At 42.9% G+C, this 27,027-nt stretch overlaps 1 protein-coding gene across 8 annotated transcripts in view; it reads left to right on the forward strand.

Annotated features, from left to right (window-relative positions):
- The window catches only part of LOC127007252 (regulating synaptic membrane exocytosis protein 2-like), a 157,241-nt gene that overhangs the window by 35,958 nt on the left and 94,256 nt on the right, over nucleotides 1-27,027 (forward strand). For all 8 annotated transcript variants that reach the window (XR_007760131.1, XR_007760132.1, XR_007760130.1 and 5 more), the window contains exons 2-3: nucleotides 6,065-6,197; nucleotides 20,847-21,042. Coding sequence is in view for 4 of the 8 variants with exons in the window: in XM_050877986.1 (XP_050733943.1) it covers nucleotides 6,065-6,197; nucleotides 20,847-21,042 (329 nt within the window). In the remaining 4 variants the exon portion in view is untranslated. The remainder of the gene's footprint in view (nucleotides 1-6,064; nucleotides 6,198-20,846; nucleotides 21,043-27,027) is intronic.

Consider the following 27,027-nt stretch of genomic DNA (forward strand, 5'->3'; position numbering starts at 1 on the left):
TTGCCGCAGCACGTCTAGCCGGCTATCTGGCCCTCGTCCCTGAACAATCACTTTAGCCTTTTGGCCTATGACTTGTGGGCCCTGGTCAGTTTCCTGGACTTGTACACGTCCCTGTTCCTCGCCGTCTCCTTCCTGCCCTCCTCGATACTGCTCCTCTTCCTGCCGGTCGGCTGCTTCAAGGCCTTGTTCTTCCTCGCTTCTGAGGTCACGTCCTTGGAGAAATTAGCACCGAAACAGTTGAAGAGGGACCTGCTGATGTGCGGCAAGATGGTGTTGGCCAGGTTGTGCCCCTCCTGGCACCTGTACCCCTGCAAGGTCGGGTCTGAGGCCGCCAGGAACTCCAGGAGGTGCCTGAACCTGTCCCTGTGGCGCATGGCAAGGAGAGGAACCTCAACCTGCGCTCCTTCTTGTCCTCCCTGCATCAGGGAGTCCCACAGCGACATCCTGAAGGACGCCATGTGGGCCATTGGGAGAGATGGCCGCTTCAGGACCCCTGGCCCGTCTCCAGCTCTCCCTGTCGACCAGCTCGACCAGGGCGTCGAACATCACAGAGGGCGGGTCGCCCCTCTCGAGCTCCACGGTAATCTTCATCTCCTCCTGCTGGGCAAGCTCCTGCTTGCAGCACTCGGCCACAGAGGAGTTGGCCTGGACCTTCCTGGCCAGGTAGCCGGCGTAGTTGCCGACCGCGGCGAGGAGCAACTCGTCCGTCGGCGGGTCCGGCTGGTCGCGGCGTCCTCATATCTTGTGTCTCCTCCGTCACTTCCACTCGATCCACTGCCTTCTGTGTCTTCTTGTATCGTCCTCTGGATCCTTGCAGTTGTGGGAAGGGTACAGAGACGATGAATAACTGTAGGTCCTTTACTTGGAGAGTAAACAGAGGCAGGACAGCGATAATCCTTTACAGAGGGGAAGTGCCCAGCTGACTGCGTGCCTAAGGCGAGTTAGGCGACGCGGGAACTGAGCTGAGTTGCCATGTAGGCACTAACTAAACGTACATTTCTTGTTTCCTAATACGTAAAACTGTGGACTTCACTATCCTACAGTTATCATTCATTTTACGTAAAGATTTCAACCTAAAGTTACGCAAATTTGCCATTTTTTACACAACGTTTTCAAAGTGCACGCATGGTGCTATTTTATATAAGTTACCTTGAATCCTCGACCAAATCACTCTAGAGACACTCCTGCCTGCTTGTATGCACTAAAACTTGAAGATTTCGTCCTGTTTCCACTTAAATTCGGAGTAAGAACGCAGAGTGTGTTTGAGTTGTCGCAGTGAAAGTCGCCATAACAATCGGCCCCTTACGCGAAGCCAGCGCGCCAAGACTGAAGAGATTTCCCGTCAACTAGTTGTGAAGTCTATGGTCCGTCCTTTGTTTCAACTTGGTACATCATTTTGCTATTTTTTCATATTCCTCTTTTTTTTTTGGTTTTGTGTGTATCCAGCTACGCAGTCTTCCATTTTTTACTTGATTTTTTTTCTCGTTTTCTTTGCTATGAACTTCTTAATTAGTTTTGGGTTATTTGTTTCATTTTAATATTCGTACTATTTTTTTTCATTATTTTATTCTCTTCTTTTACATAATTTTGCAATCTTACTTATGTCCCTGCTGTCTTTACTTCGTCATATATATCATTATTATTATTATTTTCTATGTGTTCTCATTTTTATACAATTTTATTTATTCATTCATTTAGTTTATACATGAATTTACTTATTTTTGTGTCATTTTCTAATTATCTTCTATTTTTTTCTTTTTATGCATTTCAATTGTTTACTTATTCATTCATTTTTTTTTAAATTTTATGTATCAGTTTATCTATCACTGTGTGCACGTTTTTTTTATTTTATTGCATTGTTTCTTTTTCCTTGCTTCACTGTTTCCGGGTAAAGAGTGACTTATATATAGCTGATTTTTCATATTTTTTTCCTTTATATTTTTCCCCTTTTTCTGACCCAGTTGCTCGTGTGCCATTATTAAGTTTGGTGGTAGTTTTTTTCTCCTTTTTTTGTGTTTTTTTTTTTACATCCTTCTCTTCCTCTGTTTTCTTTTTCCTGTCTGTTTTTCTCTATCTCTTTTTGACTTTCCATCGTGTGTGACTCTCCTCTTCTTCCTGTTCTTTTTCCTGGTATTTTTTTGCGTGTTTCTTTTTCCATGAATTGTTGGTTCGTATTCTTTTATATCCATCTCTTCCTACTTCTGCTTCCGGCTTCTCTGCTCCGCTCTCAGATATTCTCTTGTTTTCTGTTGTCGACCTATTTTTCTTTTGTATTGATCCTCCTGCCTTTTCTGTTTCCGATACTCGTCTTTATTCTTTTCCTCCTCCTCCTCCTTTTCTTCATCCTCCTCCTCCTCTTCCTCTTCCTCCGCTTTCCTCTTTCTCCCTTTTCATTTCTTATATCCTCCTTTTCAGCTGTATTCTCTACCGCCTGCTCCTTCTTTTCCTTGATTTTCTCCTCCTCCTCCTCCTCCTCCTCCTCCTCCTCCTCCTCCTACTTCTTCTCCTCCTCCTTCCTCCTTTCCTTCCCGTCTTCCTTACATCACATTTATAAACTCGATATTTTGTTGTTCTTTTTTTTTTTTTCATTGGTCTTTGGCATTCTCATTTAATTATTTTTTTCTCTCTCTCTCTCTCTCTCTCTCTCTCTCTCTCTCTCTCTCTCTCTCTCTCGGCTTCTTTTCATTGTTTCTTTTATTATTATTATTATTATTATTATTATTATTATTATTATTATTATTATTATTATTATTATTATTACTATTATTATTATTATTATTATTATTATTATTATTATTATTATTATTATCATTATTATTATCAATATTATATTCTTCTTTTTATCGATCTCTTGATTAGAATTTGTCTCTTCTTCTTCCTTATCCTCGTAGAATTAATGACTATCGTTTTTCTCCTCCTCCGCTTTCTTCTGGTTCTCCTTCTCCTCCTCATTTCCTGTTTCTTTCCTTTCTCCTCCAATTATCCGTCTTATTATTTCTTCTCTCGCCCTCTCCTCGTTTTCTGTCTCTCACCTTTTCTTTGGCTTTTTCTTTTCTTGGAACTGTAAAATATTGCTCGTTTGTGTGTGTGTCTCTCTCTCTCTCTCTCTCTCTCTCTCTCTCTCTCTCTCTCTCTCTAATTATATGTTACATCGTTTTCTTAATTATATCAATATGTTTTCTTCCATCGCCCCACTTCCCTCCCTCCTCTCACTTCCCTCCTCCCTCTTCCTTCCCTCTTCCCCTCTTCCTTCCCTCCTCACTCCTTCCCTCTTCCCCCCTCCCTCTGAAGCTCCTGTCAGGCACTAATGTATATAATATCCTGTACACATAAATTCCTTCATTAATATTTACAGGATATTATATACATTAGTGTCTTACCTACATCTTCCTTCCCTCCTCTTTCTTCCTTCCCTGCACCCCTCTTCCTTTTCAGCTTCCCTCTTCCTTCCCTCTTCCCCTCTTTCTTCCCTCTTCCTCTCTTTCTTCCCTTCTCCTCTCTTCCTCCTTTCTTCCTTTTCTCCTCCTCTTCCTTTCTTCACCTTGCAATATTTTCTAATTCCATGTCTCCGCTTTTTGTTCTTTTTATTTCCTGCTCCTACCTTCCCTTTTTCTTCCTCTTTCTCTCCTCCCACTTTTATTCATTCCTTAACCTCTGCAAAGTTCTTTTTGTATCTTTATTTATATTTTTTAAAGTTGTTTTTTTATTTCTTGTTTTCGATTTTTTCTTCAGTGCTCCATTCTTTCTTATCTTTTTTTTTCTTTATATTCTTCACTTTTCCTTTTATTTCATTCCTTCACTTTTTCACATTTACCTGTAAGGGACATCATCGATCCAGTCAAATATACACGTGAGGGAAATAGACCCCCCTTAACATGCTCCCACACCTCCAGACTCCCTTTCCACCTCCTTCACCTCCTCCTCCTCCCTCTCTTCCTTCCTCTACCACCTCCTCTCCTCCTTCACCTCCTTGTCACTTTACCTGAATACTAATGAATTTACCTATTCGCTCACCTGTTGCCTGATACCTTTAGAGATTGACACGATATCGCCAGGTGTGTCAGTTAATTACATACGTATTACCGGAGACAGGTGTAAGCTCTCCTCCTCCCCCTAGAGTGAAATGTATCTGATACCTTAATGGACTGTTTGTGTATCTGTATATCTGATGGTTCAGTGTCAAGGGTTGTTGTTTTGTTGTTCTGTCGTTGCTGATTTTGTTGTTTCTGTTAGTTTTTTTATATAATATTCAAGAGAGGGAGAGGGAGAGGGAGAGAAGGGGAGAGGGAGAGAGGGGAAGAGGGAGAGAGGGGAGAGGGAGAGAGGAGTGAGAGAGAGAGAGGGGGGGAGAGAGAGAGAGGGGGGGGGAGAGAGTGAGAGAGGGAAGAGGATGAATTAAACCTCCTTCTTTAGATAATTGTTGGAATATTAAATATGTTGGAATCATTTTTTTTTCTTTTTCTTGGCCACTTTTCTTCTTCCATTAATGAGGATCAGGGTTGCACAGTTCCTTCTCATCACTTATTTCTTCCTTCATTTCTTTTCTCATTAATTTCTTCCTTCCTTCATTAATCTATTCCCCCCCGTCATTTCCTCCTCTCCCAGTCTTCGTTATTTTCTTTTTTCCTCCCTATCTTTCCTTCCTATCTTCTTTTCTTCCTACTTTTCTTCCTTCCTATCTTCCTTCCCTCCTTCCTTCCTTCCTTCCTTCTATCTTTCCCTCCCTCTTTTTTTTCCCGCCCTTGACCTTTCCAACACCAAGCTCTGTAGTCAATCCCTCATGCATTTAAATATAATGAATATCTCACACTGGAAACTTACCTGTAATTAGACCCGGGCCACGGTGCTCTTTTGGACGTAGCGCAGTAACAGAGGAACAAATCAGTCGTGTGCAGGTGAGCTTGATCCGTCTCACCTGCCTTATTTGACCCCGACCTTAATCATGCTGAGGTAATTAATCTCTCAGGAGCACAGGTGAGACAGGTAACTAACTCTCTTTAGCCTACCTGTTTACCTGGATACCTACTCAAGAATTCATGCGTCCATTGTCTTACACGGGAGGAGGAGGAGGAGGAGGAGGAGGAGGAGGAGGCGGAGGAGCAGGAGGAGGGAGGGAGAGGCAAAAGAAAGCGATTGGCCATGAGGAAAGTGAAAAGGAAAAGGAGTAGGAGCAGGAAAAGGAGGTGGAATTGGAGGAGGAGGAGGAGGAGGAGGAAGAGGAAGAAGGAGAGGAGGTTCAAGGGAGTACTGCGGTGGTCATAATAAACACAGACAAGGAGGAAGAAGGAGGAGGAGGAGGAAAAGGAGGAAAAGACCTTGAAGTAAGAGCAGAAGGAGGAGGAAGAGGAGGAGTATGAAAAGAGGAGAAATCTTGTTAGTGGAGATGAGAGAGAAATCAAAGGGAGAGAGCGAGAGAGGAAAGAGGGAATGTCAGGACGCGTGGAGAAATGTAGAAAAAAAAGGAAGAAGAAAGAGAAGAAAAGAAGCGAGGGAGGAAGTTTTGAGGATGGAAGTTGGGGAAGGAGGAATTCTCTCAGGGTAATGGAGGGAGCGAGGGGGGAGAGGGAAGGGAGAGGGGAGGGGAAGACAGAGGGAAATGCTGGGAGGGTAGGAGGCAACATCAGAGGAGGAGGAAGAGCAAAAGGCGACGGAGGGAAATACCAGAGGAGGGATGAAAAAAAGGAGGGGCGGGGACTTGATGACAGACGGAGGGAGGGAGGGATGGAGAGAGAGGGAGGAAGAAGAGTGGGAGGGAAGGAGAGACGGAGGGAGGGAGGCGGTCACTACAAAATACACAGCTTTAATATACAACTTTTCTTCACAGGTTGGTAGTGTGTGTGTGTGTGTGTGTGTGTGTGTGTGTGTGTGTGTGTGTGTGTGTGTGTGTGTGTGTGTGTGTGTGTGTGTGTGTGTGTGTTTGAAAAAAGAGAGGAAAAGAAGGAGCTACAAATGAGGAAGGTGTTTCATATTCTCTGCGCTGGATCTTTTTTCTCTGTATGTGTTGGTGATTTTTCTTCGTTTTTCCTCATATGCTACATTTTCCTCCCTTTGTGTCTCTCCCCAGATGGTGGCGTCGGAAGGGGGCGGCGGGGGCGACGCGGGGGGCGCAGGGCTGGGGGGCCGCACGGACACCGCCGATTCTGGGACGACGCTTTCCAAGATCAGACACACACTCACCTCGGGGATCCACGGCACAGGTGAGAAATGTAAAGCCTAACCTGTCCTGCCTCTTATCTTACCTGCCATATACTCGTACCAGCGTTGCCAAACTATCGTACACACCGTATTGCATATTCGTATTTTCTGACAGATATCTATAGCAAAAACAAACAAACAGACATCAATAAATAACAGTTTTAACGCTAACTTTAATATTCTTTCGTTCTTTGTGTGTAGGTAAGAGAGTTTGAGGCTTAAACATTATAAATACAATGTGGTGAATACGATAACATGGCAACGCTGACTCCTACCTTGCTCTCATCTGTCTTGTCTTGCCCGCCTGATACACATTGCCTTACGCTCACCTGTCTTACCTTACTTGTTTGTTACCTGCATTATTCTCCTCCTCATTTCTCTTACCTTACTCACCCATTCCTTACCCTGCTCTCATCTGTCTTCCCTTACCTGCTTTGTACCTGGACGCTCTCACCTGTCTCGCCTTACCTGTTTTATACCTGTCATACGTTACCTTACCTTGTCCTTAACTTTATTCACCATTACTTACCCTGCCTTACCTGCTCTATTGACCTTACCTGTCTTGGCGTACCCTTTTCACGCACCTTGACTTTACTGTCTCATCCACCTTTAGTTTCTTCACCAGTGTAATATTACCTGCTTAAATTGCCTTGACTTGTTCTCACCTGTTGTACCTTATCTGCCTAATTCCCTTCACCTTGTTTTCACCTGCCTCACCCTATCTGCCTTATACATTTTCCTCAGTCCCTCACCTTTTTCTCCCTTCTTTCCCCACTTTCTTTATTTCCATATTCAACCCGAGCGACGCCTCCAAAACACGCTATTTACATGGGAATTGTGAGTGTGTGTGGGTGGAAGGGTGTTGAAATGTCTTTTCTAATTAGGCCCAGGCAGGCCTGTTAACGCCGCTGATGAGAGAGAGAGAGAGAGAGAGAGAGAGAGAGAGAGAGAGAGAGAGAGAGAGAGAGAGAGAGAGAGAGAGAGAGAGAGAGAGAGAGAGAGATTATTCCTCCACATATTTCCTTTTCTTTTGTCTGTCTACCGCGTCCCATTTTCTCTCTCTCTCTCTCTCTCTCTCTCTCTCTCTCTCTCTCTCTCTCTCTCTCTCTCTCTCTCTCGCAGTCTCCCTTATGATACAGAGCCCTACAAGTGTCACCAACTCCCCAAAGCATCGTCAATATCATCTCGCAGAGGCTCACACGCCGCCCTCTCTGTCTCTGCGAAATACCCTTTAATTCCTTACATCATGAGGGGAGTCGAGGCTTAAATGAGGCAGGGAGAGAGCGAGGGAAGGGCAGCAAGGAGAGGGGCTGGAAAAGTGAAGGTGAAGAGAGGAAGAAGAGGAAGAGAGCAGAGGATGTGAGGCAGGGAAGCACAGGTGAATTAGAGGTGAGGCTAGGGAGGCAGGAGCAAGGACAGGTGACGTGAGATAAGGTGAGATGAGGTCAGAGTGAAGGGGAGAGGATGTGAGGCAGGGATGCGAAGGTGAGAGGCTGGGTCAGGCGAGATGAGGTGAGGTGAGTGGAGAGGCCAGGCAGGTAACGAGAAGAATGTTGCATGAATGTGAGGTATTTCAAAGGTGTGGAGGAGAGGAGAGGAAGGGCTTAGCGCTCTTGTGGTGGTGGTGATGGGGAGAGTGGGATAGATGCGTGAGAGAGTGAGAGAGAGAGAGTTAAGTGAATCTGGAAGAAGTGGGATGCTTTTAGAAGTACAGAGAGGTGGAGTATCTCAAAGGGAAGGAAGGGGACACAGGAGAGCTGGAAGGATGAGACGCATAAGAGGTGTCGAGAGTGGCCGAGAGTCAAAGGGGCTCAAAGTCTTAGCCTCACTGAAGACGAAGATGACTGGCGTGAATGAAATGAATGAAGTTAATTATTAGACCAGCCACGGAAGAAAAAAAAAATCGTTAAAAGAGAAATGTCACAGCTGAATCTTGAAATGCAGCCGTGTCGGGAATGCAATGGGGAAGATGGACTGATTGGTAAAGAAATGGATAGAGATAGACACACTTCCATACGCACATTTCATAGATAGAGTATTGTAAAGAAGTTGAACGGGAGCGCACAGTGTGTCCTGAATATGGATGAGTGGAATATTGTAATAAATCAGAATAATGTAAGATACTAATAGGCAGAATAATCGGAATAATAATCAATAGAATCAGTTGAAATGAGTTAATTGTGAATTTTAGGATTAATGAAAACAAGGAAAGGAGAGCGGGAGATAGGCAGACAGGAGGAAAGAAAGGAACAATATAAAGAAAAAAGAGGATAAAGAACAGCGAAAATAAAGCTAGTAAACAATAATAACAGGTACGAAAAAAAAGGAAATACGTAGAAAAGAAAAACAAAACAAAAACAATAACATAAAATTAGAAGAGGGACACGAAGCAACAAAAAAAAAAGTAAAAAGAAATAACAAAGGACAGAGTAAAAACACACACACACACACACACACACACACACACACACACACACACACACACATACCCAGACACACCAAATAACAACGATGAACAACAACTACTTTTAAACGAAAAAAAAAAAAAAAAAAAAGGAAGCGAAACAAACACACACCCGAGCAAGCACACGCACGGAACACCATCAAAACAGCAGCAACAACAACAACAACAACAACAACAGCAACACAACAACAACACAGCAGGAGAGAGAGTGGGCAAGAGAGAGAGAGAGAAAGCAAGTGGAAGGATTGAGGATACAGCGCCTGTGTGTGTGTGTGTGTGTGTGTGTGTGTGTGTGTGTGTTTGTGTTTGATGGTTAAAAATAGTTTCTCTCTCTCTCTCTCTCTCTCTCTCTCTCTCTCTCTCTCTCTCTCTCTCTCTCTCTCTTTCCATTTGCTTTAATTCCTTCGTCCGTGAATTTTTCCCTTTTTCATCTTCTATTTTCCTTTTCCTTCTTCCCTTTTCAGTTTTTCTTTCCTTTTTTCTTTTCTTTTCCTTTCTTTATTAATTTATTTTCATATGTATTTATTCCTGTATTTCTCTCCCTCTCCTCTTTTTATTTCCTTTACTCTCTCTGTCTCCTCTTATCTTCTCCCTATTATTATGATTGATTTCACGTTTGTATATTTTTATTACTAATTTCCTTTCATTCTCCACACTATTTTCTTCTTTTCATTGTTTCATTGATTTCTTTCCTTCTCTCCCTTTGATGCAGTTCCACGTATATACTTTTTTTTCTTTCCCGTTCTTTCTCTTCTTTTTTTCAGGTTGATGTTTTTTGACATTTCCTTCTCTTCGTTTTACTTCATGTCTGTCTCCTAGAATTTCGTTGACCATTCATAGGAGTTGATACTTTTACAGTCTCATCACATTCTCGTCAGGTGTCTTTTTTTTTGGTACTAACTGTCACCGTAAATTGAATTAATCGTGTCTATTTTTTTGTCTATTTATTATAATGTATATTTTCTTTAGTTTTTTGTTTTGTTTTTTTGGGTTTAATTTTATTTTAGTCATTTTTACATTATTTTAGTCACTTATATTTTTTTTCTGTATTCCGAGCCACTGTCGATTGTTCTAGTCACATGTTTATTATTTAGTTTATTTCTTTGCATTATTCGAATATGTTTCCTATAGAGAATTATGTTAGCGTGTAGTGGTGACAGTGAAGGTAATCGGGTTAGGTCCTTCTCTGCGTCAGTACTGCAAGGCTTCATTTATTCATCGATGTAAGCGGCTGACAGTACAAGAACATTAATGATTCCGCCGTAACTTCAAGTGCTCACGATTTTTTGAAACCCGCGTCACTGTTTCATCGTTGTTTTAATTGCAATGAAAGCAGCTCAGTGATGAAAAAGTAGGGAAAATGCCCACTACAGAAAAAAAGAAGGTCAAATTAGGGTGAAGGTTGGTGCTCCCCTGTTGACAGTATCCAAGTTAAAGGAAGGAGGAAATAGATACGAAAGAAGACTGTTCCTAAGGCTACCAGTGAAAAGGATGAAAGAATGATGATACCGATTAACTCTTGTATTATGGACTTGGACAGCATAAGGGAGAGCTAGAAAGTCTCATGAAGTGAGGTCGCTTGAGGGGATGAGGCAGGTTAGCTTGAATGTATTGATAGATGACAGAAAAGGTGGCAACAATGCGACGAGATATCAGAGGTAGAAGACAGTTGAAAAGGTTGATTAAGGGAGATTGCAGAGCGGAAAGCTTTTGATTCGTCTTTGTTTACATCGTGATATACTAGTTATATAATCCTTCACCAATCTTGCATGTGTAAACGTTTAGTGATTTTATTTTATTCCTTCCTTTGGTGAGTTAGCTTTTGATTATTATGCTAGATTACTGTATGTTGCCTCCGTTCTGTTTTCTTTAAGGGGGGGGTGCCTTAAAATTAAAACATATACATTTACTTATTCTTGAGATAAGTAAATATGGGTTAGGATTATGTTTTAAGTCAGGGGATGTTAATAGAGAGAAGAACAATTGTTTAATGGAAGAAGTACTGAAGGAAAATGGGGTTAGGGTTGCCGGGGGTGAGGTTTAAGTAGGACTACTCTAAAATTAAGGGAAAATAGCGTCAGGGTTGCCTTAAGCTTCTCTACTGATAAACGTGTATGGGTGGTAGATACATACATATTCCCCCCACCCCCCCTTACACCCTCGTTTTGCAGGCAGTAACTTCTTTCATAGACCGCAAATTGGGGTAATGAGGCCAATCACCAGGTAATTGAGGTAGCTCGAGTTAATGATACGGTATTAGCCAATAAGGAGAAAAATAGCCTCGTTTATGAGTTTATGGGACGTCCTGTAATGCGTCTTAATCACTTCGCCGATACTGCAGGGCCGGGAGTGTCGTCGGCCGCCTCCCGCATGATTGTTGAGGCTTAAGGGGAGGTTGTCGGGAGGATTTTGACTATATTTCTTTTCTTGTATTTTTTTGTATTGCTTCTTTTGTTTTAGATTTAATTTCTTGTATTCTATTTTTCTTTCTTTTATTCTTTTCCCACATCCATAGGTAACACTTATAGATTGACAGATTTTTGTAGAGTAGATTAGCGCGTGTCATTTTTCTTTCTTTTATATCCTTTGTTTTGTTTGTTTTCTTTTATTCTCTCACTTCTTTTTTAGTTCTTTTATATCTTTCCCAAGTTCATAGGTAGCACATTTAGACTGATAGATTGTTGTAGAGTAGACAGATGCATGGGACGCGTCGGGAGGAGTTTACAAATTTTTCTTTATCAATTATTTTTTATTATTTTCTGTGTGATTTCTAATATTTTCTTTTATTACTTTTTATTCCTTTTATATTTTCCCCATGTCCAGAAATAACACAAATACATGCGGTAGCTAGATTTTTTTACAGCAAAGAAGACGGCTCAAGGGCAACAAAAAGAGTGCAGAGAAAAAAAAAGCCCGCTACTCACCGCTCCCAGAATAGACAAAAGTAAAGAATGGCCAAGAGAGAGGTCAATGTCTGGTGGAGAGGTGCGAAAGATTATTGTAGAGTAGATGCATTGGACGTGTCGGGGAGGTTTCACTCATTATTGTTTATTATCTTTATTTCTTTATTTTATTTGTATTTTCTCAGTCATTTATTTTTCTTTCATCTCTTTTATATTTTTCCCACGTCGACATGTACAGTACGACACACAGATTATCGTAAAGTCGATGTTCGGTACGTGCGGTGGAGCCTTCACTTGTTTTTCTTTTATTCTCTTTGTTCTATTTTTCATTTTCTTTTATTCAATTTTCTTTATTTCCTCTATATGTTACTCACCCCCACAGGTAACACATGTAGGTTGGTAGATTATTAAACCCCTCCGCTGCGATTGGCACGGATTTGGTTTTCACTGGTAGCCTGGTAAAATATAGTCCCAGGTCTTTCTCTGCCTCTGTGGTGGATAGTGGAGTGTTTCCCATGTGGTATTGGTATGCTGGATATTATCTCCCAAGGTGCAGGACTTTACATTTTTCTTCATTGAATTGTAGCAGCCACTTTTTGCTCCACTCCTGTCGCTTGGTGATGTCTTCTTGTAGGAAATCCGCATCCAAGGGGTTATAGAGTGGATTGGGACGTGTTGGGGAGATTTAAATAATTTTTCCTTTATATTTTTCACTCCCACGTCCACAGGTAATAGACGTAGATTGAATTGTTTTTGGTGAAGTAAATGTACGGGAATGGACAGTGAATCGTATATAGGGCTGGGTGGAAAATAATGAAGAATACTTTAGCAAGAATTAAGATGCACGATTTGTGAATTTTAGGATTAGTGCAAATGAGGGAAAGAAAGAAAGCAAGGCAGCACATACGCAGAGAGGCAGGAAGAAAGAAAGGGAAGATAATGATTAAGCAAAAAACAGGTAACATCCGTAAAGGAGACTGAAGGGAACGTATTTTATTGGAGCCTTTTAATTATTTTCATTGTATTTTTTACTGTTTCATGACACCCCTCCTCCCGAAGCTGACCTCTCTTTTGGGCACTTAGTACTTTTATCTTTGTGGGAACAGCGATTAGTGTTTTTTTTTTTTTTTACACCTTTTTTGTTGCCCTTGAGCTGTTTCCTTAGCTGAAAAAACAAACGAACAGGTAACAATATTATGAGGAGCAGGGAATGTGTGTGTTTTTTGTTATTCAATGTTTGGGCATAATCTATAATTTATGGTTATTCCATTTTTTTTTTTTAGTGAAATTTGTATTCACACACAAACACAGACACACAAAAAAGACACTTATACACGAAGCAAACACACTATACCTACATACACACACACACAAAAGACACTCATACACGAAGCAAACACACTATACCTACATACACACACACAACAGACACTAATACACGAACGCTATACCTACATACACACACACAAAAGACACTCATACACGAAGCAAACACACTATACCTACATACACACACACACACACACACACACACACAAACACAAACACACAACAGCACCAGCCCGAGCGAGAACTGAAAGGGCGCGTCCAATAAGCCGAGTCGAATTAGCATGTTAATGTGACTTTTAGAAGAACAGTAATGTTTTGTGTGTTGTTTGGCCTTGTTTATGGACCGGCACTTTTGTAGCTCGGGCTGGGAATATTACCCCAGGCGACACGGCGGGGGGGGAAGGGGGGGGAGAGAGATAAAGAGAGAGAAAGAGAGAGAGAGAGGGGAAGAGGGAGAGGGAAAGAGAGAGATGGAGAGGGAAAGGGAAAGAGAAGGAGAGGGAAAGAGAGAGAGTGAGAGAGGGAGAGGGAAAGAAAGAGAGGGAGAGGGAAAGGGAAAGAGAGAAGGGGAGGGAAAGGGAAAGAGAGAAGGAGAGGGAAAGAAAGAGTAAGAGAGGGAGAGGGAGAGGGAGAGAGAGAGTGGGAGAGGGAAAGGGAAAGAGAGAAGGAGAGGGAAAGAGAGAGTGAGAGAGGGAGAGTGAGAAGGTGAGGGGGAGCGAGCAATAAAGGTAGAGGAGAGGAGACAAAAGAATACAAAGGAAAAGATATTAAAGGGAGAGAAAAGAAAGGATAAAAATAGAAAAGAAAGGAAAGGAACGAAAAAAAAAAAGAGAAGGGAAAGAGTGAGAGCCATGATTTGTCTTCGTGTGCCGCACTGCACGGGGCACAATGACGCCCCTGCCAGGCCGGCCGACATCACAACACAGGCAAATGGGCGACACCAATTTTTCTTCCGCGTCACTAACCCTCGCACACGCTGCCGGCAATGGATGGCGCTGTTACTGTGGCGTTTGTGCCGACGCGGGTAAAGAGCTTTTTCCAGAGCCGGAATGTCGCCATATTTGGGCATTCTCTTTAAGCCCCGAGCTTAGTAGAGCTGGACCATTAAAAGGGAATTACCTTCACCTTTGCAAGAGGCTGTGAGTCGGAGGAATACCACATCGCACTAAAATAACCAGAATACTTTGTTAATGAAAATATATAACAAAAGAGTAGAGATGCTTTATATTACTGTAACTGTATTAGTAGTGATTTCAGTATTAATAGTGATGTCAATAAGTTTGCTGATGATACCATGATCGGTAGAGTAGATGAGTCGGATCAGGACGCTAGTATTCTCCAAGATGAACTAAACAGATTGTATGACTGGGCGAATAAATGGCAGATGGAGTTCTATGTAGGGAAGTACAATATTCTGAGTGTAGGTAGGAACAATCCCTCACATAATTATTGCTTAAATGACACTCCCATAACCAGGTCTGGGTACGAGAGGGATTTAGGGGTGTTAGTGAGCTCTGCAATATCCGGGTTACCACAGCTTACCTACCCTAAGTTTCCCTTTCCAAGGGCGCTAGAAATTGATCAAACAGGGTACTGGGATTCATTTCAAGGAGTGTAAGCAACAGAAACGCTGAAGTCTTCCTCAAACTATATTTAGCATTAGTTAGACCTCATCTTGATTATGCGGTTCAGTTCTGGTCACCTTACTATAGAATGGATATCAAATTGTTAGAATCGGTACAGAGAAGAATGACTAAGATGATTCACGGGTTAAGAAACTTGCCATACGAGGAAAGACTCAAACAATTAAACTTGCATTCTCTAGAAAGGCGAAGGGTGCGAGGTGACTTGATAGAGGTTTATAAATGGATGAAGGGCTTTAATAAGGAGGATATTAATAAGGTTCTGATGGTAAGAGAACCGGGTAGGACACGTAGTAATGGGTTTAAACTTGATAAATTCAGATTCAACTGGGACTTAGGCAAAAACTGGTTTACTAACAGAGTGGTAGATGAGTGGAACAGGCTGAGCAGTCATGTGGTGAGTGCCAATACAATTGTCACATTCAAAAATAGATTAGATAAATTCATGGACAGTGATATTAGGTGGGGTTAGATTCACAGGAGCTTAGGTTCACAGGAGCTGCCTTGAACGGCCTACTGGCCTCTTGCAGACTCCTACGTTCTTATGTTCTTATGTTCTTAACTAACTCTTGCATGATGTTGGTTTAAGTAACGGAAACGCTTGTGCTTCCTTGATAGAATCCTGCTTCACAAGTTATGTAAATTGAGTTTAAATATTTTTAGCCGCACTGAAGGTTATACTAAATGCAAAACGTACGTGTTGGAGCATGCTCAGGGAGGACACGGAGTCGCAGGTAATAAAGTAACAGTAAAGCATCTCCAAACCTACAGTCCCTCAGCGAAGGCGTCCAGACATTGACACCCACGCAGATCTTCAAAGAAAGACTGAGAAAAAAATCTTAACATGCCTACAAAATGGGCATAACGTTGAGGAGCATCAAGCTAAAGTTAATTTCCTCACACACTCCTTGCTTTTCTTAACAGTAACGGAAGCAGCTCAAGAAAAGAAAAAGGTTGTGGTCTGAAGGCTCGCGTTGGTGCCTCGGTGCATGCAGTGATTACAACATCCTACGCCTTGGCTCCGGGAACGAGGCGAGTGTGCTGGTGCCGATAATAAATGGCGCTGGAGGAGAAGACTATGGCTCATTTTCTTAAACATATCGGGGCTTCCACACACAAATTCTTAAGGCTTGTTAGAGGCTGCGTTAGTATTTGCATGGGTAGTTTTATGAGCCTACCGATACTTTGACAAGGCTTTTGGACCATTCAAGTGGAAAACACTCATGAAAACCCAACAAATCTCCATTGAGGCCTTTGGAAATAATTGTCGTGAAAGAAGAAGGTGTCTGAGAATACGGGGCCTATGTACTGCAGGGGAACGTAAGACTATTCGTATATCCTGCCTCCGCTGTGCAGTAGTTAGCGTACCTGACTACGAATCTGCGGACCCGAGTTCGAATACCCACCCACTTGTTCTTCCTTCCTTTCGGGCTTTTTTTTTTTTTTTTTTACAACAAAGGAGACAACTCAAGGGCACAAAAAAAAAGAAACAATAATAATAAAAAAAAAGCCCGCTACTCGCTGCTCCTATAAAAAGAATCAAAAGAGGTGGCCGAAAGAGAGGTCAATTTCGGGAGGAGAGGTGTCCTGATACCCTCCGCTTGAAAGAGTTGTCGATAAACGGATACCTTGGGAAACTTAGGGCGGGTAAACTGTGGTAACCCGGATATTGCACCGCCCCTGTGTCCCGGTGTGAAAGGATCTCTCCATCACAGGTTCAGAGGGCCGACGGGACAGAGATGAGAACCTTTACCTGTTGGTGTTTGCGGCAGTAAGAGCAGTTGCCTTTTTTGCCTGCCCCGCCTCCCCGCGGCTCACTCAGCGCCGATAACCTTCCCGGGCCTGATGTGTGGCTCCCGGGAGTGCCGCTCGTGTATTCCGAACGTTCCCTCGCATCATCTGGAGTGCGTGTTTCGATTCCGGCTCACTGCGGCACCGCTTATCGGCCCCCTGATGTACCCCCCCCCTGCCTGCTGTGCCACTCCACTCTCCCACGCCCGACCTGCTGTGCCTTTTGTCTGTCTTTGTGTCTGTTTATCAAAATTTATTCTTTTCTTAATTTGATAACTCCGATATTTGTTGATTTAATATCGGTCATTGTTTATTTATTATTTTCCCCATTCATTTGAAGGTAAGCCTATTATGTGTCAATATGTTTTTTTTTTGTTTTTTTTCGTGTTATCAACCACGGCGAAATGTGGAAAATAATCTCTTGTACTCCACCCCCACACACACACACACGCATACACTCTCTCTCTCTCTCTCTCTCTCTCGCTCTCTCTCTCTCTCTCTCTTTTGGCAGGTAGTTTTAAGAGGAGCGGCACCGGCGGAACGTTTCCTCCTTTATATTTTATTCATCACGCCTCCAGCCGGGCAGAGAGAGAGAGAGAGAGAGAGAGAGAGAGAGAGAGAGAGAGAGAGAGAGAGAGAGAGAGAGAGAGAGAGAGAGAGAGAGAGAGAGAGAGAGAGAGAGAGAGAGAGAGAGAGAGAGAGAGAGAGAGAGAGAGAGAGAGAGAGAGAGAGAGAGAGAGAGAGAGAGAGAGAGAGAGAGAGAGAGAGAGAGAGAGAGTAGGACCGTGGGCGTTCGTTTGAATTACGCTGTGGTATGATATTTATTCTTTTTTTGTGTGTGACTGGCCATCAGCTGATTGTGTGTTTTTTTTCTTTTTGCCGGGAGTCACTGGTGTGTGAACGGCGTGGGTGGAACAAGTAGGTCAGGATGGCGTGGGCGATGGGAAGGATAAGTGGGCGTGGCAAGAAAGGATAAGGGGAAGGGAGGATTAACGGGCGTGGGAGGGGAGGATAAGGGGTGGGTGGGTAGGAAGGATAATGGAAGCGAGGCGGTGTGTCCCGTGATGGAATGAGTTAAGAAAACCTTTACTTTTTCATTTTTAAAACTTATTTTTTATTAACAAGCTTGTTTTTATTATTCAGAGCACGATTTATATTTTCACAAACATGATTTTAATTATTTACAAAGGTCTTTTTTCTTTGCAATCACGTGTTCTTTTTTACGACAACACGATTCTATTTAAAGCCTTATTTTTAAACAGCATTGCCTTGCTTTTAGTTCCAAGTGATATTTCTCCATACCACCATGGCTGTGTGACAGGCAAATGGAACCCGAGAATGCAGGTCCGGAAGGCTAATACTGACTGACGAAGTTCATGACGTATAAGGTTTTGAAGCGTCATAGTTTTCTTCAGCAGCGTGATGGAAACTTATCTGAAGAGGGAGATATAGAAATTTCTTGGCATGTGTTAATATCCACATTTTTTCTGTTTTTCCAATTACTTATTTTACCTTTACCAAGCAATTTTACTTTACTCATATGCCTACTACGACTACCACAACCAATGATAATATTACTATCACCTAAACTACTTATATTACTACTACTACGAATGATTATAAGCCTAATAATAATATTAATAACAATAATGGTAATAAAAATCTTGAAAATTAAATAGCACTTTATTAAGGAAGTTGGAGAAAATGAAAATGAACATGTAAAAAAATAACGAAGAAAGAGAAAACACCCAAGAATCAAGGAATAAGATATCCTTATGATGACACGAAAAATTGTATTATCTACGTATATCCAGAAAATGACATGAAGCATCGTGAAAGATAATTCCACTTAGAACTCGATTCGTTTTAACAATAATTCACTTCTTTTTCCACTTTAGCAAAACTCTTTTGACCTCATTAAACTTTCATGCCTCGCTTGTCATTCGGATATATATATATATATATATATATATATATATATATATATATATATATATATATATATATATATATATATATATATATATATATATATAAATATATGTGTGTGTGTGTGTGTGTTCTTTCCGTGTGTATTTTTTTATCTATGCTTGGAGGAGATTAGTGACGTACAGAGTGTAAGATTAATGATGTCATGAGGTTGGAGTGGTTAGGGGAGGGGAGTGGAGTTTGGCACACTACCTCAGGGCAGCGTGGGAGGCAGGACGCGTGTGTGAGTCTCAAGGTCCGCGGGGCAGCCGTCGATGGATTTTCCGCGTGATGAATCGTGGCAGAGAGGCGCACCGCTGCGTGACCAGCCTGGAGAACAAACAAATGGTCCTTCAGAGGCCGGGATCATCTGCGTCAACGGAAATGACTAATTTGCTCTCTCCATTTTTCCTTATGGAGCCCAAGCACAAGCACACACACACACACACACACACACACACACACACACACACACACACACACACACACACACACACACACACACACACACACACACACACACACACACACACACACACACACACACACACACACACACACACACACACACACACACACACACACACACACACATTTAATCTTTTACTGTCCTTGTTTCCAGAGAAAGAGAGGAGATTTAAAACTGCTATCAAGGTATACAGACGTTCATTCTTCTGCCTCCTGCTTCAAAAAACAAAATGATTAACATACATCTTCTTAATTAATTGTTTTCCCCGGAACGCCTCCCACGCCACACAGAGAAGCCGTTTTTTTTTTTTTTTTTACAACAAAGGAGGCAGCTCAAGGGCACACAAAAAAAGAAAACAATAATAAAAAAAAGCCCGCTACTCGCTGCTCCTAAAAAAGAAACAAAAGAGGTGGCCGAAAGGAAGATCAAATACGGGAGGAGAGGTGTCCTGATACCCTCCTCTTGAAAGAGTTCAAGTCGTAGGCAGGAGGAAATACAGATGAAGGAAGATTGTTCCAGAGTTTACCAGCGTGAGGGATGAAAGAGTGAAGATGCTGGTTAACTCTTGCATAAGGGGTTTGGACAGTATAGGGATGAGCATGAGTAGAAAGTCGAGTGCAGCGGGGCCGCGGGAGGGGGGGAGGCATGCAGTTAGCAAGTTCAGAGGAGCAATCAGCGTGGAAATATCGATAGAAGATAGAAAGAGAGGCAACATTGCGGCGGAATTTAAGAGGTAGAAGACTATCAGTATGAGGAGGAGAGCTGATGAGACGAAGAGCCTTAGCCTCCACTCTGTCCAGAAGAGATGTGTGGTGGAGCCCCCCACATGAGATGCATACTCCATACGAGGGCGGACAAGGCCCCTGTATATGGACAGCAACTGTGCAGGGGAGAAGAACTGGCGGAGACGGTACAGAACGCCCAGCCTCGAGGAAGCTGATTTAGTAAGAGATGAGATATGAAATTTCCAGTTGAAATTTTGAGTTAAGGATAGACCGAGGATGTTTAGTGTTGAGGAAGGTGATAGCTGGGTGTTTTCAAAGAATAGGGGATAGTTGTTTGGAAGATTGTGTCGAGTGGATAGGTGGAGAAACTGTGTTTTTGAGGCGTTGAAGGACACCAGGTTCTTCTTGCCCCAATCGGAAATAATAGTAAGGTCTGAGGCTAAGCGTTCTGCAGCCTCCAGCCTTGAGTCGTTAAGTTCCTGAATGGTGGGTCTTCTATTAAAAGAAGTTGAGTAATGCAGAGTGGAATCATCGGCGTAGGAATGGATAGGACGAGTCCTATCGAGTCATCGAACAACCTCCACACCTTGTTAATGGAATACCTGTACATCAAAGCGGCCACTCGGGCATCACCACGCACACACACAAAAAAGTTTTATTATTAGAGTATACTTTTATTGATACTTCATGGTTGTCGTGGGTGTAGCTTATTAATTAAACGAGTGAGATAGATTGCCTTGGTCTTTTTTTTTTTTACCTCATTTCGAGTATATCACCAAAGCGTTTAACATTACCTTGATGAGCAGTGCGAGCAAAGTGCACGAGTGCCGGGCTCAGGAGTTCGCATTCTTTTCTCCACTAGAAGCCGCTCCTGATATGCAAATATTCATGAAAGTCAGAGTGAAATATTTCTCCATTTATCTGAATTTATATTGAAATTACTTAATTTATTATGCAAATTATTGCATAAAGATATCATAAGATAAAATGTCGTCAATAAAAAAAAATAATATTGGCATATACAAAGTGAAGGAAGGGAGGGGAGGGGGGGGGGCGGTGTTTTACTCCAAGTTGAAGCAAAGAGAATCAGACGGCGCGAGTATTCTATTAGTTTTCGTTTTCAGGGCAACGGATTATCTAAATGGTTTTTATTTTACTCTCATTCACGCTCTGAAAACACTTCTATAACTAAATTCAATAATTTTCTTCGGGTAATTTTCTCTTTTTTTTTTTATGGAGCAGCGTGTTGCGGGCCCTTCTTACTGTGTTTTACCCTCATCCTGACTTCATTATCGTAAGAAAATACAAAAGATCAATACACCAATACTTTTCTCACCCTTATCTTTATCTAATCGGCAGTCACCAAGTTGTCCCCCACGAGATCGGCCGCGCCCAACGCCCACCCCGACGGCTGCTCCATCTCGTCCTCGTCCTCGTCCTCGTCGGCGGGCGTGGTCGGGGCTCAGACGGCCGCAGTGTCAGTGGAGGAGCGCTCGCTACTGCAAAAAGTGTGGGACAAGAATGAGCGGTTTGACCCCTCCGACCCCAGGATATTGTAAGTGTTGAGTGGGCTGTTGATGTGTTGGGCTGTGTAAGTGTTGTGAGGTTGCAGGGGGTTGTAAGGTTAGGTTGTGAGATGAGGCAGGGTTGTGTTGCCTTGGGTTAGGTTAGCCCAGGTTTTGTTCTTCTTGTGTTATGTTGAGTTGGGCAAGGTTTGTTTGTGTTGGGTTGGTTTGTGACTGGTTGCGTTATGTTGGCTTTTGTTGGTTTGTGGTGTGTTAGGTCTGGTTGGGTTGAGTTGGATTAGGATGAGGTCGGTTTCACTGGGTTGAGTTGGGTTTTCTTTTGCCAAGTTGTGGTGTGTTGCTTTGCTTTGTTTTGTTGGCTTCTGTGTTATAAGGTGTGTGTGTGTGTGTGTGTGTGTGTGTGTGTGTGTGTGTGTGTGTGTGTGTGTGTGTGTGTTCTGTGTTTCGCGTCGTACCCAAACACATTAATCACCTCCATCACTGTCGAGGTTTGGGTCGTTTTCGTGTCGGCCTTGACAACCGCTGTAAGTTACCTGGAGTCGCTCACCTGGGCGGCATAATCGGATGAGCAACGTCATGAGCAACGTCATTATGAGTGAGTGCGTATGTGTGTGAGGTGGGGTGGGGGGAGTAGTGTTTGGGTGAGTGTGTGGGTGCATGAAGGGGGATGAGGGTAAGTGTGTGTCTGTGTGTGTGTGTGTGTGTCACGTTTTCCTCCACTTTCCCTCTCTCCTGCCTTCATTCTTTCCTTCCTTCCTTTTTTTGTTTTGTTTTCCTTTCTTTGTCCCTTTCTTTTTATCTACTACTTCTGCCTTTCTCCATTTCTGGTTTTCATTGTTCATATATTATTCTTCCCTTACAGTCTTTTCTCCTTACCTTCCTTTCTTCCTTCCTACCTTCCTTCCTACCTCCCTCCCTCCTTCCTTCCTTCTTTCCTTCCTTCCTTTTTTCCTTCCATCTTTCCCTCAAAAACAAAAAAAATCATATTACCTTACTCCTCACCAAGGAAAAAAAAAACATTCGCTGTACCATTATTATTATTATTATTCTCAGTCATTATACTCTTTTTCTTTTACCTTTCTCGTACCTTTCCTTTTATGCCTTCCGTCCTTTGATCAGTATTTTTTCTTTGCCTCGAGGAACTGTGTGACGTCTGATGATGATGATAGTGGGTGGGAGGTAAGGCGGAGGTCCGTTCGTTAATTAAGGTGCAAAGGTGATGGGTTAATTAAGGTAGAAAGGTGGCACGTGTTATGTTTTTTTTTTTTTTATGGTGGTGGTGGTGGTTTTGGGTATACGTGTAACAGTGAGCATGGCTGTTAGTTTGTTTGTTTGTTTGTGTGTATAGTGCAGAACAAGGTGTGAGAAGAAAAGGATTAAATCTACTTTCTTACATTTCCTAATTAAGCGAGTGGGATACCGTCATCTCATAAACTTTTTACCTCCTCCTTTACCTGTCTATTACTATATGTCTGTATCTGTCTGTCTGTATGTTTTTCGATCAGTTTTTTTTCTGTATACCGTCTGTCTATATCAGTGGTTTCCAAACTGCAGGTCATGACCCCCAAAGGGATCAAGTCTTTTTCTGGGGGTCATGGAGGGTCCAACTGTATTAGCATTGAGGTCGCTGGAATGGGGCTGAATTTTCAGTCTCAGAAGTGGCTGGAAGGCTTGCACGGCCGCTAGTGCTTTGTGGTGCATCAGCCATTGTTGTTTATCGTTACGTACGAAGCCTCTCGCTGTCTATAAAACATGTATAATGGCTTTTCCCTCAGCGCTAATGAACGTTCCCCCAGGTAGTGTATAAACGTGTGTGAATTTCAACTTTATCCTACTGGACTACATGGGTTTCCTACTAAACTAAGACTACATGTGTTTTAAAGTGTTTGGTGTTTTGTATACCCATTTTTTACCCACCCCCTGTAAATAATAACCCCACTTAGATTTAATGTAAGTTGCCTTAATAATGTGCATGATTATTCTGAGTTACGATTATGTATGTCAGTATGATTGGAATCAAGGATGAGACCTACTTCAAAATCAAGGAACACCAACTCAAGCGGTCGAGATTGGATCATGGAACAGGAGCTCTCTTTCAGGACAGCAAGATCCTCGAGGCCTCGTACAAGATCTCCCTTCTTATCGCGGAGCAGAAGAAGCCACACTCGATTGGAGAGACGCTCGTTAAACCTTGCATGGTAGAGCCTGATCGTCTTGTCCTCGATCAGAACTGTATCAACAAGCTTGGTCAGAATCTCTCGGACAAAACAGTTAAGCAACGCATCGATGACATGTCCCAGGACATCAGACTTCAGATGACGGAAAAAATCCGACTCTTTCCGTTCTTCGCCATCCAACATGATGAGACCACCGACGTAGCATAGCTTCCACAGCTTTTGGTTTATGCTCGGTTCGTGGAGGAGAACCAGGTGGAGGAGGAGTTCCTCTTCTGCAGGCCTCTGATAACAACTACAAAAGCTGAAGATGTCACGAACATGGTGTCCAACTTCTTCCAAGAGGAAAAGCTCTCGTGGGCAAAGTTTGTTGGTGTGTGCACGGACGGAGCTCCCAGCTTGCTCGGCTCCAAGTCAGGATTTGTGACTGGTCAAGAAGAAGAACCCGGATGTCATTACAACACACTGCCGGATCCACCATGAGGCTCTTGCCTCCAAGACGCTCCCTGCTGCTCTCATAGTCACCTTGGAAACTGTGATCCGCACCGTCAACCAAATCAAAGTAGGGACACTCAACACCAGGCTGTATCGTCAGTTGTGCCAAGACATGGATTCTGCGCACCAAGACCTCCTCTTCTACGCATCTGTTCGTTGGTTGTCAAAGGGCAATGTTCTCGTTCTTGTATTTGAGCTCTTTGATGAATTGCAGGTATTTCTGGCACTTTAAGGGAAGAAGACAGCAGTTGTGAAAGGACATTCGAGACCCGTTTAAGTTAAAGTGTAGTCTTGCCTATTTGGCAGACATGTTCGAAGCTTTGAATGGACTCAACCGGCAACCACAGGCCAGGGCCCAGATACCACCATCACAATGCACACCGATGCCATCAAGGCTTTCCTCGACAAGCTAGCTCTGTGGGAGAGGAAAGTCGAGAGGGGGAAATGTCGCCTTCAACATCTGAATGAGGTCGTCGGTGAAGAACCACTTGCAGAGGAGCTGCAACAGAGAACGAGGAACACTTGTCAAGCCTACAAGAAGAGTTCATACACATTTTCATGATATTGATGTAAATGAGAATGTCTAGCTGAAACTTGCCTGCAATCCTTTCCGATGCACTGTGGACGATCTTCCTGATGACATACAAGAGAAATTCTTGGAGCTCATCAACATCACCGCAGCCAAAGAGGAGTCCCAGGAACAACAACAGTTCATCAGTTCTAATTGCTGGGCCAAAATGCTTTCCTCTTTCCCCAAGACCAGCGAATTCACCCTGAAGGCTCTCATTCCTTCTCATCGACTTACTCTGTGAAAGTGGTTTCTCGATTCTCCTGGTAATCAAATCAGAGGCCCGAAACAAGTTAAATGCTGAAGCAGACAAGCGATGTGCCTTGAGCCACACAGACCCGCGTATTGATTTGCTTGTATCAAAAAAGCAAATACATTCTTCTCATTAGATTTTTTTTTTTTTCACGTTGTTGCCTATTGCGCCGGTAGGCATCTTCCCGGTGGGGCCTGATGATCGGCCCAAGGCTTCTTCCAGGTGGGGCCTGATGGTCGGCCCAGCCCGTTCTGGCGCAGGCGAGTGTTTATAGTGGCGCCATCTTGCATTGGCTCATGCTGCCCCCCGGAACTCGTTCTTGATTCGCTTGGACGGCTTCCTCTAGAGTCCGGGTTGATGGGTGGTCTTCAGGACAGCATGTGGGTAGTTTTAAGCCACTCGGCGGTGACTGAAAAATCCGAGTGGTAGCGTGGGGATTCGAACCCGCGTCGTCCATCACGCGGTGAATGTGGGCCCAGTACGCTACCAGTTCGGCCACCGCCTACCCTAATGCATGATTAAGTCAATTAAATCAATCCTTGTTAATAAACATTTTTTGTTATTGCTCTCTCTCTGCTGTGATTAATCTTTTAAATGTATCTGCGTCATTCAAAATCAGTACGTTTTCAGAAGGCTTATAAAGGTGTGGGTCATGGTTGGTTTGGTACCACTGAAAAGGGTCACATACTGAAAAAGTTTGGGAGACACTGGTTTATATCATCCGTTTTGTCTATTTCACTGTTTTTCTATCATTTTGTCTATCTATCTTTCTATCTGGCTCTGTCTTTCTATCAGTTTGTTTTCTATATTTATTTTTTGTCTGTTTCTGTTTTTCTATTTTTTATCTATCTCTTTATCCATATTGCCGAGAGGGTGAAAGTTGCAGGGTGGCAGGGGATGGTGGGGGGACGTGTGGGCGTGGATAGCACGAAGACAGATCGATAAGTCCTCAGGTGAAGGTGGTGGCGGGGGTGGCGGGGGCGGGTAGACGGGGGGGTCATGAGGACGGCAGGTAAGGAGTGAGGGGTGGACGGCGGGGGAGTTGCAGCGAGACCAGGTAAAGGAGTGACGCATGTTGCCTCATTGGTTAAAGTTGGAGAGGTAATTATCTAAGTTTTTCATTTTGAGAGCGGGCGAGATGGAATATACAAATCACAACAGTCTGAAGTTCACGTACGTAGTTAGTAGAGACCTAATTAGTAGAGGTGTTAATTAATGTTAATGAGAACTTAATACGTGGGTGATAGTTTGAGTGTGTGTGTGTGTGTGTGTGTGTGTGTGTGTGTGTGTGTGTGTGCCATTCTTGTCTTATTTTTTCCTCCATCCTTCTCTCCTCAATTACTTTCTCCCTTCCTTTGCTCGTTTGCTCGTTGTTTTGTCCCGCCTTCCTTCATTCCCTGATTCCTTTTTTTCTTTCCTTCCTTTCTTCTTTCCTTCCCTCATAGCCTCCTCCTTTCCTTTCTTCTTTACCTCTTTCCTTCCGACGTTTTAACTTCTCCTTGCTCCTGCACTCTGTAATTCTTTCTCTTTTTCTTTCATTCTTCCTTCCTACAATCGTCATCGTCTGCCCTCCTTGCTTTCTACCAACTTTCCTTTCATCTCTCGTAACTTTCTCTCCTTCAATAATAAAAAAAAAACTCTTGGCAGGAAAAGGAAAGGAATGGGATCTCGTAAGAAACCAAGACAACCAAGCAAAGAATACTCCCTCCTAGCGAGTCTCTTGAACATCGTCGATTTGCGTTGAGGAGATAAAATTCACGGAGCGTAGCACAAAAACTTTCCTTTTATTTAGGGGGCGACACAGCAAACTTGGAGTAGATTTAGTGCTGGGAGCAGAGGGCGAGAAGTCTGCACAGCTGTTCAACTATCTCCCCCTCTCGTCCCCCCTCCTGCCACCACCATCACCAAAGAACTCCCGTCTGAAGGAACTTAGGAAGACAAACTGCAATATCCTGACAATATCTTGATCTTTTGTCGCATTACAACTTCGCCTTTTCCCTTCTCCTCTGATTCCAGCACACGTGTAATTAGGGAGGCGTGGGGAGAAAAGGAGGAGGGAGGGAGATTTTATATTTTTGGCTGTTATTATCTTTTTTTATGCCAAAAGAAGAGTAGCGGGCTTTTTTTTCACATTTGTTTCATTTTTTATGCCCTTGAACTGACTCCTCTGCTGTAAAGAAAAAAAGACCAAAGATGAAACTAATAGTAGATCATTAAAATGCACGTAGTTCTTTATTCCTTTTTGCCGTTTCTCTTTTTGACAGTGATAAGTTTAAAACATTTGTCAACTCATTAGGTAACGTTTTTTGGCCCTCTCTCCCTCTCTTTTGTATCTTCCTTTACTGTCACTATGATCTGTTTTTTCATACCCATGCTTGCTCATCGAGGCGTCTATAACAACACTTTTATATTTTCCCTTTATACCTTTTCATGGATCCCCCTTCTAATAGGAACAACAGTAATGATAACAGGATTTCCCGATTCATACCGAAAAAGACCAAAGATCGAGTTAAATTCTCCCCTC

The sequence above is a fragment of the Eriocheir sinensis genome, chromosome 35, assembly GCF_024679095.1.
Source record: "Eriocheir sinensis breed Jianghai 21 chromosome 35, ASM2467909v1, whole genome shotgun sequence".
Lineage (NCBI taxonomy): Eukaryota > Metazoa > Arthropoda > Malacostraca > Decapoda > Varunidae > Eriocheir > Eriocheir sinensis.